This window comes from Zootoca vivipara, chromosome Z1 (assembly GCF_965207765.1).
Source record: "Zootoca vivipara chromosome Z1, rZooViv2.hap1.1, whole genome shotgun sequence".
Classification (NCBI taxonomy): Eukaryota; Metazoa; Chordata; class Lepidosauria; order Squamata; family Lacertidae; genus Zootoca; species Zootoca vivipara.
In genome coordinates, this window is record NC_142583.1 from 3,499,218 (window position 1) to 3,514,008 (window position 14,791).

Sequence of the window (14,791 nt, forward strand, 5' to 3'; positions counted from 1 at the left end):
TAGCACATACCTGCCAGAAGCAGCGTGCCGGGTTCTGCATGCCCAGCTGTTTCTGATAGTAGCATATAGTATACAGTAGTTTGCTATTATTCAGCTGGAATTAGTCATGGTGCAGTTGTGTTTATCTCGCACCTTTGACCCCATTACTTGCACTTTGCTTGCTGGTGAAATCCATTACATGCTTCAATAGTTTATCCAGTAAACATTGGCAGTAGTACATTGAGCAGGTGATCTCTTCGGCCTCTCTTCTGTAGAATCGTGGCAGGTTAGGTGGCTGTAAGAAACAGGTACTTTTGCGGTTCGAGGACCCGCCCCCGCGAGAAATAAAGACACAGTGACACATGGTATTAGAGTTAATGGGTAGAATAAGGCCACAACTTTATTGGTTAGAGCAAGTGAGAGGTATTGGCTTAGGCATTGGACTCGCTAGCAAGCGTGACTCCACCTCGCTCGGCGGGGGGGGGGGGTCATATCAGGTTAACACCCCAAGGAAGGAGCCTGTTGATGCAAATACAACTGAAAGCTCCCCCTGGTGTCACCGGGGGTCGTGCCATGGCCCTAGCCACCAGCAGGGCGTTGGACGGGATCCACGACTGCCGGATCCCTTAAGGGGATACCCCTATAAGAGCCACAACCAGTCCTCGAACACACCAGACGACTCCATATTCCAATGCCTACCGCCAAATACTGAAGAAGTTTTGACGAATTGCTATGAGGTAGGCGAAAAAACCAAGAGGCCGCTGCCAATTAGCCAATTGGATAAAAAACTCCTACCAGGCCCCTTGGGCAACCAAAGGCGACCAACCAAAGTCCATAGCAAGGTCAAAGCGAACACCCTAAGGGAAGACCTAAAAGGAGGGTGGGCGGGAGATCCGATGAGGAGCAGCGCAAAAAGGGGCGATCTGGAGGGTGCCGCGCTCATTTGAAGCAGGTAACCCCGCCCACAGGCTGGCCCTATTGGCCAGCCAGGGCTCTGAGCGCGGCAGCAGGTATAGGTAGAGCAGGGGGCCAAACACGCCCCCCTGCTCGGTGCGTAGAGCGGGTCCCGCCCGCAAATTCCCCCCTCCCTGAAGAGGAGGGATCTTATCATGCTACCAAGAGCAGCCCCAATTCCCTCCAGTAGCAACCTGAGGGAATGAGTGCTTTTCTGTCTGGAAGTGAAATGGGGGCATCCAAAAGTATTTGTTCAAGCCACTCCCAAGGGCAGCCTTTGCCAACCTGTTTTTTGGATTATAACTCATGTCAGCCCAGGCAGTTCCAGGTAATTACGTAACCCCTATCAGCACATCCCGGGTGTTATTTTGGAACAATTTCAAGACTATAACCTTCAAGCAGTGGGAGTGATACCATCAGCGTCGCTCTTAGGGGACAGAAGTTTCAAACATTGGCAGCTCATAAAAGTCGTGATTTGTTAATTTTCAGTATGGAGCTTGTGAGTTTCATGAAATACCGCAAAATAGCAAATAGCACCATGCTATTGTAAATGGCTGTTTGGTTTGCCACCCTGCGTGCATTGCCAGGATCATTCATTAGTATAAATGATTTACTATAATATTGGACTGTATTGTTAAACACAAGATAACTGGCAGCTTCACAAAGAGCTCTGGCACGTTATTGCTCAAGGATCAGCCTTTGGAAACCACTTCCATTAAGCGTTGTAGGAAAAAAAGCACAATCTTAATACAGTCAATAAGAGCTGGCAAAATGTCAGTCATCAGAACACACATAGTGCCCGTGTTCATTAGTGACTGCAGACTTTTCATTTGGCAGGATTCTTGGTCATGTGGAAAGAGCCCTCCAACTATGCCCTGTGCTCATTGATTGTGTGCACCAATATACCGTGTTTCTCCGAAAATAAGACACCGTCTTATATTTTTCCTATAAAAAAACCCCACAGTGGCTTATTTTCAGGGGATGTCTTATTTTTTATTACGCGTCCAGCCTTGCCTCTTCCTTGGGGCCCTCCAGAACTGCGCCTATCACTATGTCTTATTTTCGGGGTATGGCTTATATTGCGCAAATGCTTAGAAATCCTGCTATGGCTTATTTTATGGGTATGTCTTATTTTAGGAGAAACAGGGTATTAGTTTGTATTAAACTCTGGTTTTAGTTCTTGTTTTTAAGGACACAAAATATAACTTGAAATTTTTAAAAATGAAAGTATCAGTTTAAACAAACTTGACCTAAAATTTTAAATGGTAGATTTCAAATGATATTAATCTGTACTGAACATCATGGTTCTAATCACTTTAAATGTTGTTGTTTGTAGTTTGTAAAGAAGTTTTACAATGAAACTTGGGAAAGAAGATATAACCAATCCATGCCAGAAGGAACGGTCACCCTGCTCTGGACTATATCTGTTTCTATTTTTGCCATTGGTGGGCTTGTGGGGGCTTTAATTGTTACTCCAGCTGTCAAGTATTTTGGCCGGTAAGCAAATAAATGTGTCTTGTGACTTCCTTTTCTTTCTTTCTTTTTTGTAATATGATGAATCAAAGGCAAGAAAAACAAATGCTTTCCTTTGCACTTCTTTTTACTTCAGAACTCTATATGCAAGACTCTTGCCTTTCAAAATGTAATCTAGGTACTTCTCAAGATCAAACAGTCATGGTTACATTGACACCTAGTAATAATAACTTATATGAAGAAATGAATGAGGTTTTTTTAAAAATCAAAATAGGATGATTCCCCCTTCTATATGGTCATGCTGCTTCTTTGATATTTGGTCTTATTAATGAGATAATTTTCTGTTGCCCACCATCAAGTCTGCTCTCTGACCTGCTCAAGGACTCTTATAAATCTAGATGGTACCAACTCCTAGAAAACAAAATTAGATCCATAGGCATTGAGCTGGAGCCCTTGTATAATTCAAGTGAGCAATATATCTTCCACAATGTCCAAATCAAATTAAAGGATGTTGAAAGACAAAACATTGTGGCAGCTGCAAATAGAGTTTGCCCCCCCCCCATGTTCTATGATTTAAATATCTTAGATAATAGGGTCAACTATATTACAAAGCTAATAATCCCAGCCCAACGTAGGGCATTTATGCTAGCCCGACTGAATGTATTTCCCTCGGCATTTGTCAGGGGTAGATATCGGAACACTCCCAGAGACAAGAGATACTGTAGATGTTCTCTGAATGTGCCGGATAGTGTAGAGCATATTCTCTTTCATTGTCCACTCCACAGCATGCTGCGTGAATGTGTGTTGTCCCCCCTTCTGGGTGCTCTGACACCGCAGCATGGTGGAAATGTTGGATTCTGCCTGTCTGACATTGATCATAAGGTGACTGTGGGAGTAGCTGAGTTTTTGGCAGCAGTGTCTCAAGGAATAGTTTAATAGGAAGAAAGCTCAGATTTTATAACACACATACAATTAGTATATGCAGTTTACTGTTGCCTCTTTGTATGCATTTTAAATACTTTTGTATGTGATTCTTTTTCTTGCGATTCTATTTGTAAAATGCCTAATAAAGGTTTGATAGTACAGTAATGAGATAATTTTTTATCATTTAAATGTTACCAATAGTGCAAAAGTGGAAAGCTTCATGTTTTGTGCTGTGTCTTTCATACTGCACTGAACATTGTCATATTGTGTATGTCTGTGTGAAGATGCTCAGTTGACCACTTCCCTGCTGGAACATCAGGAAATCACCTTTGGAAATGTGTCATCTGAATATATGAAGCTGCCTTCAACTGAATCAGGGAGACTTGATCTAGTTTAACAAAGTTTATCTGTGTCCAACTGTGTCTGGAGATGTCAGGATTAAACCTTCTGAATGCAAAGCATAGGATCTGCACCCCCTGTTCAGATAGCGAGTGAGGCCGTTTCACACTTTATGGAGCAACACACCTTGATTTGCCACTGAAATCAACAGGGAACAATAGCCAGTATGGTTTCGCTCAAGGATGCACCTGCATAACATTGGAGTTTCCAAATGCCTAGCTGAGTCGTTGTGAGAGATTTTCATGACGGCATTTCCAGTCCGATATCTAACATAGTGGTGAACCGTCGGGCAGCACGGTGACAAATTCTGCACATAGTGATAAATGAAGAAGAGTTGTTTCCAAAAAACTGTCTAGATCTAAAACCATACATCCTACATCCTCAACCTGGTACTGAAATACTCATATCTTTGTAGTCAGTCGTGGGCAAAAGGTACACTCGAATCTACAGGTGATTTTTGTGGGAATGTTAGGGATGTGGATTAGGATATATTATTAGATAGATCCTATCCAAGCTTGTGTTAGCAAGCTTCCAATATCAGCAGAGTGACATTCCCCTTTTGTGCGCAGCAAAGCGTGAGCGTTAGGTTTGTTAGAACCTCTGCAACAATATTATACTTCAATATTATACTTCCTGGCAAATCCCCTTTGTCCCTCTTAAAAGAAATACACGACACAATAGTATTAAAATAAGATAGTTTACTCACATGTCATCCTGAGTTAACAGCATAATCTCAGAAAGGCAGGTTTACGTAGAAAAGTTACATATATGTACATCTGGAGTCTACTTAGTAAAGTGAGGCTCCATCTGGTCTCTCTCTTGGCAGCAGGCCAAGAGGGAGAACCATCCTAACTGGAGATTCTCTGGAGATGTGTTCCCATTGAAGGAGAGGAGGCTAAGAGAGAGAATGGCTGCTGGCTAGGGGCTTTTGTCTCCCTGCTAATCCATCTCATCTGCATATCTGGAGGAACAGGAACTTAGTCAGGTGTTCCCCCAGGTGAGTCCCTCTTAGTGGACACTCTAGGAACTGTTGTGACTTGTCTGTCCCAGTGTTCCATCCCACAATTTTGAAGTATATTAGCAAGACCCAATTGATCTGTCTGTGACTGATGGCTTGCTGCATCTTTCCATCTAAGTTAATAAACATGCACATTGGAGTATGTTCACAAAGGGCCAAACCGTACTTCATGTTATGTACTTTGTTAGCCGCATAACGGTCTCTTTGAAGTGCATGGTTTTTTTCAGCTGTTTCAGTGCCTGTGTTTGGATAGTTCCTGGAGCTCGTAGGTGCAGCTGCCTTGCACTGAAGAATCAGCTGTGTCTTTAAAGGCACAACGATGCACTACAGAAACATGGGGCTGCCACCCAAAATGCCGTCCTGTGTTGAGCTCGCCCACGATCTCTTGAGTACACCATTGCCCCATCCAGATATCCCTGTGCCATGTGTTTTCTCCTCCCATGCTAGCAGATGCTGGTGATGGCAGTGTGGACAAATATGCAGATTGAGGTCATCAAGACTTGTTCTAGGTGCAGCAGATGTGCAAGAGGGTGAAGGAAGGACCTGACATTTTGCCGAGTGACAGGTGTTTCTTGCAGCATGTAGTTTCACCCTTGCTATGCTGTTGTCCATTGAGTCAGTGAAGAATGCCTGTTTAGCGCATCTTCGGTATATCGCATGAAGCACCTTTGACTTCTGTCTTGTTTGCAATTGCTACTGAAGGATTTGAATCACACATGTAATTGACTATGCCTGTGAAAAGCTGCTGTTTATCTGATGCTGCAAACATGTCATGTTGCTTTCTCTTAGGAAGCGTACGCTGCTGCTAAATAATGTGTTTGCCATTGTGGCTGCCCTGTTGATGGCATTCGCTCAACTGGCAGGAGTCCTTGAAATGATTATTCTGGGCCGATTCATAATGGGCATTGATGGAGGTATGATTTTGTATTTGTTGTATTTGCACGCCAAGTATATTCTGAGCAAACCCTGTTACCCCAGAGCCTGATATTTCAGTTGAACTTGCCGAGATTGAATTTAAATACTGCTAAAATATATAACGTGTTTCATATCTTCCTACTTACCTATATGAAGATAGTAGCTTTAACAATGTTTGATCATATTTTAGATTTTAAACTTCTTTTACTGAAAAGCTGTCTTTTATTTCTGCCCCCTTTCACAGGTGTATCTCTGAGTGCCCTCCCTATGTATTTGAGTGAAATTTCACCCACACAGATCCGTGGTTCGTTAGGGCAAATTACAGCAATCCTCATCTGCGTCGGCGTCTTCAGTGGACAAGTTTTAGGACTACCTGAGATATTTGGGAAGGTCTGTAATATTCTGAATTGCACTTTTACTGTTGTAATGAAGCTGAGTTAGAATCCTAGAATTGCACAGGTGGAAGGGCAGCCGAGAGTCACCAGGTCCCAACCCCTTTGCAATGCAGGGATCCCAGGGCACGCTCAGCTCAGGGGAGAGATACAGGCAGATAGCACTCCAGACAAAGTATTGTCCATGACAACAGTCCTCAGCTGCAGACAAAAATCTATCCCAATAACCAGATTCTCCATAGCTCAGAAAGACACATAGTTCCTCTTCCAATTTCCAAACTCCCACAAGGATAGAATTCTGCAATCTAGGCAAACAGTAAATAAGAAAGCTGCAAAAGAGCTATCCCCACGCATGTGCTCATAAGTTCAATATCTACTGACTAGAGCAACATGAGGGCGCGTAAGGGGTGCATAGCTGCCAAGTTCCAGCCTGAGAAATAAGGGACTGGACCGGAAGTAGCAGACCGGAAGTAGCGCTGCCGCCATTTTGGAACTGGGCGGAGCATGCTCAGAAGCTACTTTTGATGCTGCTCTGCCCTGTTCCAAAATGGCCGCCGCACCAGAAGTCGCACTGCAGCCATTTTGGAACTGGGCAAAGCAGCATCAAAAGTTGCTTCTGAGCATGCTCTGCCCAGTTCCAAAATGGCCGCCGCGCCAGAATAAACTGGGGAAAAACAAAAAAAAATCCATTTTTTCGGCTGGGAACAGCTGGAAAAACGGGGGGGTTCCCAGGGAATACGGGAGACTTGGCAGCTATGAAGGGGTGTGACAGCAGCCACAGAACTTTTCTCAGTTTGGGAGCGACCTGCCATTAGCAGGGAAAGGGAATCCCCAGTAACAGTGGCATGTGACCGAAAGTGCAGGCCATCAGCTGCAAATTCACCCTTAAAACCTTTGGAGCAAACAGCAACTATTCCGGCCAACTATAAATGATAAGTGTGGAAAGCAGTTGAAGTGCAACAAATGTCTGAATCAGATTAGGAGTTGCCCCTTTGGAAGAGCCCACAGGTCTTGGATATAGCAAGCCTAACTTCAGACTGCAACCGATAACAGGCGTTATGACCACATGGTGGCGATATTGCGCTGCGTAAATGCATCATCCGATACGTTGAACGTTTTTTATCTCAATATGTTGTTCTTTATTCACTTATTCCGGTACAGTATTGATCTTCTGTGTCCATATATAGCAGATGCACGGAATTGGAAAGGGTAAAAAGCGTGAGGCAGCTCGAGATTAAGTGGCGCCCTAGGCAGACATCTGAAACAGGATGTGAAGTTGAAAGGGATCAAAAACAATCTGTTAAATGCAGCTCCTTGCTTCAAGGCAAGAGAGTCCCCCCAAAGAGGAGGCTTTCATCAGGGGCTTTGAGGTCCCCTCGGCAGCCACAGCATCCTTTTCATCCTTCACTCAGATTCTTCACCTTCACAGCTAGCAAGCTATGCCCTGTGAAGGACAAGGGGACTCACCTGTAAACCTCTGCAGCTAATTCAACTCATTCCTTAGCCAGGCAAAAAGTGTAGAAGTTGCAATTTGCAACCAGGGAGAATTGGTGGTGCTGGCAGCTGGCACAGATGTCCAGGCTGGCGTGACTTGTGGGCTGGGGGCAGCGGAGTAACCATTCTGGAATGTGGGAAGATTTTGGAGGTCAACCACATGATGTAGTGAACAGGATTTGTATACTGCTTAGTTGTAAATAAAGCTTCTAAGCAGGTTAGCAAAAATTAGCAATGGGTTGTATTCAATGCTAGTCCTACTAAGATTCCTCATTGAGTTTAATAGACATGAATAACACAAATGTGAGAGAGTCTATTCTGAATACAAACCCATATATTCTGGAAAGCTGTTTCTTCACTGTGTGTTTAAGAGGACCCCTCTTAAGATAAGGTAAAGGTAAAGGGGCCCCTGACCATCAGGTCCAGTCGTGTCCGACTCTGGGGTTGCAGCACTCATCTCGCTCTATAGGCCGAGGGAGCCGGCGTTTGTCCGCAGACAGATTCCGGGTCATGTGGCCAGCATGACAAAGCCGCTTCTGGCGAACCAGAGCAGCACACGGAAACGCCGTTTACCTTCCCGCCGGAGTGGTCCCTATTTATCTACTTGCACTTTGGCGTGCTTTCGAACTGCTAGGTGGGCAGGAGCTGGGACCGAGCAATGGAAGCTCACCCCATTGCAGGGATTCAAACCACCAACCTTCCAATCGGCAAGCCCTAGGCTCTGTGGTTTAACCCACAGATATCATAACCAAATTTTGCATTATGGTTCCAGAGATGGAAGGGCAGGTTTTTGTCTATGTTGGTATGGTATTTTGTGTGGAGAAGGAGGACCAACTCTTTCAAAACTTCATTGATTTTAATTTCAAAACTGCACTGCTTTTTTGGTCAAGGGTGGAAATAAGTTTGTTTGGTTGTTTGTTTAAAAAATACAATTACCGATATGTATAAAATCAAAAGCTAACATATACATTAGGAGCTAAATACATGTCATCTTCACATGTCCAGGTAGGTTGCCTAAACAAAACCAAAAAAAAATTTTAGCAGGTACTGAAGAGAGTACAGCAAACATACCTGCCTAAAGTCAATAGGCATGGGGTTGTAAAGGCTGTCGCACTAAAAGTTCTGTGGGTAACTCTTGACATAATCTTAAGTGGAGCTCGGGACCTGGTATGTGATGTAGGTGCTGTTGAACCAGTTGGAAACAGTGACTGTAGCGCAGGCATCCCCAAACTGTGGCCCTCCAGATGTTTTGGCCTACAACTCCCATGATCCCTAGCTAACAGGACCAGTGGTTGGGGAAGATGGGAACTGTAGTCCAAAACATCTGGAGGGCCGAAGTTTGGGGGTGCCTGCTGTAGCGCTATCATAGTTGCATGAGGGTAGGCAATTGCCAAGAAAATCTCAAACAGTTTTTGGATAGCAAATGTGAGGGGATTGAGAAGCAGGAAGTTGATGGGGGAAAGTCATGACTCACGAGGGTCTCCCAAATGCTTGAGAGTTGTTTAGAACCACAATATTACAAGCTCAGCTAGAATGTATACTGATACTCAGCCCTGGGAAAGGGGGAATAATAATAATAATAATAATAATAATAATAATAATAATAATAATAATAATATATTTATATGCCATCCATCTTAATGGGTTCCCCTGGCTCCTCCGGGTGGATTCCAACAAATTAAAACACAGTATGATCGGGGACAGCGTTAGTGAAGGGAAACACACACAGGCAAGATGTAGAAGAAAAGACTAGTGGAGATAAATGTTGAATAATATAGCAATGAGAGCTAACTGCTAGGGCTGGGTGATACAGCGATATATCATCCAATGCCAGTCTGAAGTCCATATCGTGATATTGGTTTCCTAATTTTTGACCTGGCAATACATTGTGAATCATTATATGTGTGTGTGTGCTATTCAAAAATCACAATGCAGGAAAAACTGTGAAGCCAGCCAATGCCTCTATAGCTCCATCCTTATTTCAGACGTTGTGATATATTGGTATATCACAATGTTTAGCTGGTGATATTTCATGATGCTGAAAACCAGATATCACCCAGCCCTACAAACTCTTGCTCCTACTATTAGCTGCCTCTCCAATGGAAATTCTAGGTAGTCCTTCCTGCTGCTCCCCCAGTCTACTGTGTAGCGACTTTGGCCTTCTATCTAGCCTGCCTGACTTTGACCCACAAGCAGAGAGCAGACATTTTTCATGATTATGCTAATAACTCAAGAAGGTCGTAGAACGAGGTGCAGAATCTCAGGGTTACTGCCTTGGAGGAAAACTTGACTCACACAGACCCAGGACAGCAATCGGTTAAGCAATAGGGCATCAGCAAAAGTCATTTGTAGCATAGTGCAGCGTAGGAAGCCTATTAACGCTTAAGGGCGTGTATATAGAATTAAAACTGCATCTTGGAAGGAGGCGCAGGAGAAAACCTCCACAAAATGGCTTCCATTTCTGATTTCAGAGCCCGGGTTAAGTAGGACTCCCTGGTTAGCCTCAGGGCAGTCTCGAGCAGGTCGCGCGCCCTGGCGCTGAGGGGCGGAGATCACTCCGGCACCCCCGCCCTCGTAGGGCGCAGCATGGCTTCCGCGCGGCTTTGCCGCACAGCGCCCTGCCTACCGGCCCGGTGCCCTGGCACCCCGCGCCACCGGGACTCTACCTAGAGCCGGCCCTGGTTAGCCTTAACCAAGGTTAATGTCTCTGTCAAAATGCCATTCAATTGAGAGTGCTGGTGGGAGTTTGCACTCCGGAAGGGTGGGGTTAATTGCGGTTAAGTAATTGGCAACATTGCATCTTTACCAGACGCATAAGAATGAGGGTGCAAAAAGCGATTAGCGAGCTGAATGGCTTCAGAAGATTAACCATATTAACAACAACAACAACAACAACAGATAAGCCTGTGGAACCTTAAAAGACTTGTACTAAATGTATGAGGTGCCAAGAATCATTGGCTTCCTTCCTTCCTTTCTTTCTTCCTTTCTTCCTTTCTTCCTTTCTTCCTTTCTTCCTTTCTTCCTTTCCTTATATTGTCAAGTGGTAAGGAAAATTTCATGTAGGGTTCAGACATGCCCTGGTATCGATTGGCCACTGCCAATTTGGGTGGCTTTTAAACAGGAAAAATTTGTGGAAGATCTGTTGCTACTAGCCATTGTCAGAGGCAACATTCACTGGGAATCACAGTTGGGGAGAGTGTTGCTGTGGCACAAAGCAAAGGTGCTGCCTGCTGGCTGGTCACTGTGAGAACAGGATACAGGATTAAATGGGCCTCTGGCTTGACCTCAGAGCTCTTATGTTCTCATTTGTTGTTGTTTAGTCGTTTAGTCGTGTCCGACTCTTCGTGACCCCATGGACCAGAGCACGCCAGGCACCCCTGTCTTCCACTGCCTTCCGCAGTTTGGTCAAACTCATGTTCGTAGCTTCGAGAACACTGTCCAACCATCTCGTCCTCTGTCGTCCCCTTCTCCTTGTGCCCTCCATCTTTCCCAACATCAGGGTCTTTTCCAGGGAGTCTTCTCTTCTCATGAGGTGGCCAAAGTATTGGAGCCTCAGCTTCACGATCTGTCCTTCCAGGGAGCACTCAGGGCTGATTTCCTTCAGAATGGATAGGTTTGATCTTCTTGCAGTCCATGGGACTCTCAAGAGTCTCCTCCAGCACCATAATTCAAAAGCATCAATTCTTCGGCGATCAGCCTTCTTTATGGTCCAGCTCTCACTTCCATACATCACTACTGGGAAAACCAGTAGTGTTCTCATGCAACAGGTCAAATGATCTTCTGTCTTCACCCAATTAAGAAATATGATTAGAAAAATGGAAAAACTCAACAAATATTTATCCCCTGCTCCCAATTTTCTAGTAATTTTTGTGCTGTCCTAACTTGCTATCTTGATTTTCAGGTATCAAAAGAAAACGATATGTTTCCATCCCATTCTTCTCAGGTTTGCATCGGCTGTGGGAGCGACAAGGGAGACCCACTGCCAATGGCCCATCAGTGTGGCCTGCAACATTGCTCCTGAGCCCCACAAAAATCACTGAATCTTACCATAGTTCAGGGACCTTAGCTGAGCAGAGAGCTGGCCTCCCAGTTGCTCCTAATCCACGTTCTCCCCCCCCCCCCACGTTGCACATAAGCAGGCAGCATGGAGGGAAGAATCAGCAGTTTTTCAGCATTTCTAAGCCAGAGGGGGAAAGCTGTAGAGCAATGTTTACTGAAGGTCAGTAGACCAGAAAGAGAGCCTGAGAGCTCTTTAGCTTGCGAAGAATGAGGAAAGAACGGCTTTTTTGACACGTAGCCAGTCAATTTAAGGAAAGGTCTGTATTGTTTTTAAAGGTTTTTTTAAAAAATAAAATAAATGTTGTGATACACACGAATGCAAAAGCTCGCAATGCTTTGTGAGAGATCATTATGTAAATGCTTTCATTTTGAAATAAGTCATTAAAATAAACATTTTGTGGGCTCTTGGAGGGCAACCGCTGGCAATGCGCAGTTGCTTATTCCCACCTCCAAGTATAAGTGAATGGCAACCATATAGGAGAAACTAAAGAGGTTTAACCTCATCATGGAGATGGGGGAGAAATCTGCTCCTTGTGGCCCCAGCCATTGTCTGTAGACCCACCTATTCATGTGATCAGCCCACCCTCAGTCCTGTTTTTATGTGTATTGTGCATGCATAAAACAGAATGGGGAGAACCAGCAAAAATACAGTCCGCACAGGTAGATTCCTTGTCCTGCATCAACCTTCCCAACCTGCCTTCCTTCACATTGTACCACAGCTGCCGCCAGCATGCTCAGTGGTAAGAGATGATGGGATTTGTGCCCTCTGAATGTTGTGGACTGCCAGGTTAGGGAAGGTTGTCATACGCTATATGTCTTTCATAGCAGACCTTTCCTTTTAGTAGTGCATAATTGGGATATTATTAAGTATGAACTTTGGAGTCACAAATTTCAACACATGAGTTCAGGTTGATCAGTGTCATCTACATCTTACCAAGTTTTTTTATTTTTTAAACACACAATTTTGAATATTTTGCTAAGAAAATGAATAGTGGGTCTTGAGTTCAAATGAGAAAGTATTTTATTTCAGACACTGGCGGATCATCATTTTTAGTGTTTTACATTCAGCTGCCGCTTTATGCCTTTCCAAAGGAAGAAGTTATGCTAATGGAATAGCATTAATTTGTTTGTTTGTTGAATCTCATACATGAGTAATACTGCTTAGATAAAGAAATAAAAGAATGCTGAAATTATAGCATATTTCTGATTTGGGTCTCAGATGTATTAAACTGGTAGAAGTATTTGAATATTTTTAACAAGCGATATAGAATACCTGTCAGAAGGGGGAAATACAAATAAAAGAGAGCGAGGAGGACAGTTCTTACTGCATTTTAATAGTAAGTAAAACTACTGCTACAAAATCAAAGTAAGCTATCCAAATAAGCTGTAGAGTATTTATTAGGGTAATACTACCAAATTCACAGGATTTTCTTGTTTTCAAGAAAATAGGCCCTTGTGTACTTGATTAGAAAGAGACGTCTGTATCATATTTTTAAAAATCATTGGGTTGAAAGGGAAAAAATGCATCCTCAATATTCCAACCAGCTGTGAATTCACTCATTTATATTTAAGTTCTATTAGCATTTATTGGACAGAGAAGTGTGGGCAATAGACCAGTTCTTGAAGTCGGATATATGAATTTACTAACACAGTTACTAAGAGAACATTGTGGCCGTTGATACAGCAAGCCTCTATCAATTTGCCTAATCGGTTTTTAAACCGTCTAGAGCAGTGGTCCTCAACCTTGGGCCTCCAGATATTTTGAGACTACAATTCCCATCATCCCTGACCACTGATCCTGCTAACTAGGGATCATGGAAGTTGTAGGCCAAAAACATCTGGAGGCCCAAGGTTGAGGACCACTGGTCTAGAGCAGGCACCCCCAAACTTTGGCCCTCCAGATGTTTCGGACTACGATTCCCATCATCCCTGACCGCTGGTCGTCTTAGCTAGGGATCATGGGAGTTGTAGGCCAAAACATCTGGAGGGCCACAGTTTGGGGGTGTCTAGTCTAGAGCATGGGTAGGCAAACTAAGGCCCGGGGGCCAGATCTAGCCCAATCGCCTTCTCAATCCAGCCTGCGGATTGTCCGGGAATTAGCGTGTTTTTACATGAGTAGAATGTGTCCTTTTATTTAAAATGCATCTCTGGGTTATTTGTGGGGCATAGGAATTGGTTCATTTTTCCCCCTTCAAAATATAGTCCGGGCCCCCACAAGGTCTGAGGGACAGTGGACTGGTCTAGAGCAGTAGCTGCCTCTATTGCCACATTGTGGCAGTTGACCCAGTAAGTTGTTTGAAGGTCATCTTTCCCTGAACCTTCCTGCCACTAAGTTTGATTGGTTCTACTATTGTAAAAGTGGGAGAAAAAAGAATCTCTCCCTACTCCCTCTAGTCCACTCTTAATTTATAGAATTAATATCCGCTTTATTGCCCCACACCCCGTAAAGCAAATCCCAAACAATTTCCCCTTTCCTCTTTCTCCAGCCCTTGACCACCTTGGTGACCTTCTTATATATATTCTCCAACTCCCATCTTTTTTAAAATGGGGGGTTGTATAATGCAATCTGAACAGCCACTGATAATCAGAGTGACCTGACAGCTGAAGCCCTGTTTGGGAGGTATCCAGATTGTTTGCATGTGCATGGACACACAGTTCTGTTGGTTGGCACTAATACACCAGCAGCAACACTTCTTGGAGTTCAGCAATCCTGCTGCTTCCCACGCCACCACGAAATAGCTCACGGTTTATCTGGCTAAAACAATCCATGAGCCCAGGTTTTGACATTACGAGATGGACTGACTTGCTTTCTGGCAGTGTGGCAGGAACAGAGAGGGGTAGAGCCAGAACATTTGAGCAGCATGCACCACTGCACATGAAACCATAGTTTGTTTTTGTGGGATGTGACACACAAGAGCAGTCAAGTACAACATCCCTAGAGTGGACATAAAAGGGGATGTCTGGACCAGCCAGTCAGAACTTCCTGTTTCTCCTAGGCTGGGACAAATTTCCTCTGCATGTGACTAGAGGTGGGCATGACCTCACCTGCCCAGGTAACAAAAGAGCAGGACTGGTCAGCCATATCTCTCTCTCTGACCACATTCGTCAAAGAAGCAACATCTGCTTAGCCTAAGATGCGCTCTTGGCTTCCAGCCAAGAGAGGACAAAGGTACTGTCTCCATAT

At 44.2% G+C, this 14,791-nt stretch overlaps 1 protein-coding gene across 3 annotated transcripts in view; it reads left to right on the top strand.

The window, feature by feature from the left end:
* Positions 1–14,791, top strand: part of SLC2A9 (solute carrier family 2 member 9) — a 68,970-nt gene that overhangs the window by 25,055 nt on the left and 29,124 nt on the right. For all 3 annotated transcript variants that reach the window (XM_060279063.2, XM_088657455.1, XM_060279066.2), the window contains 3 exons: positions 2,270–2,430; positions 5,537–5,661; positions 5,907–6,052. In XM_060279063.2, coding sequence (XP_060135046.2) covers positions 2,270–2,430; positions 5,537–5,661; positions 5,907–6,052 — 432 coding nt within the window. The remainder of the gene's footprint in view (positions 1–2,269; positions 2,431–5,536; positions 5,662–5,906; positions 6,053–14,791) is intronic.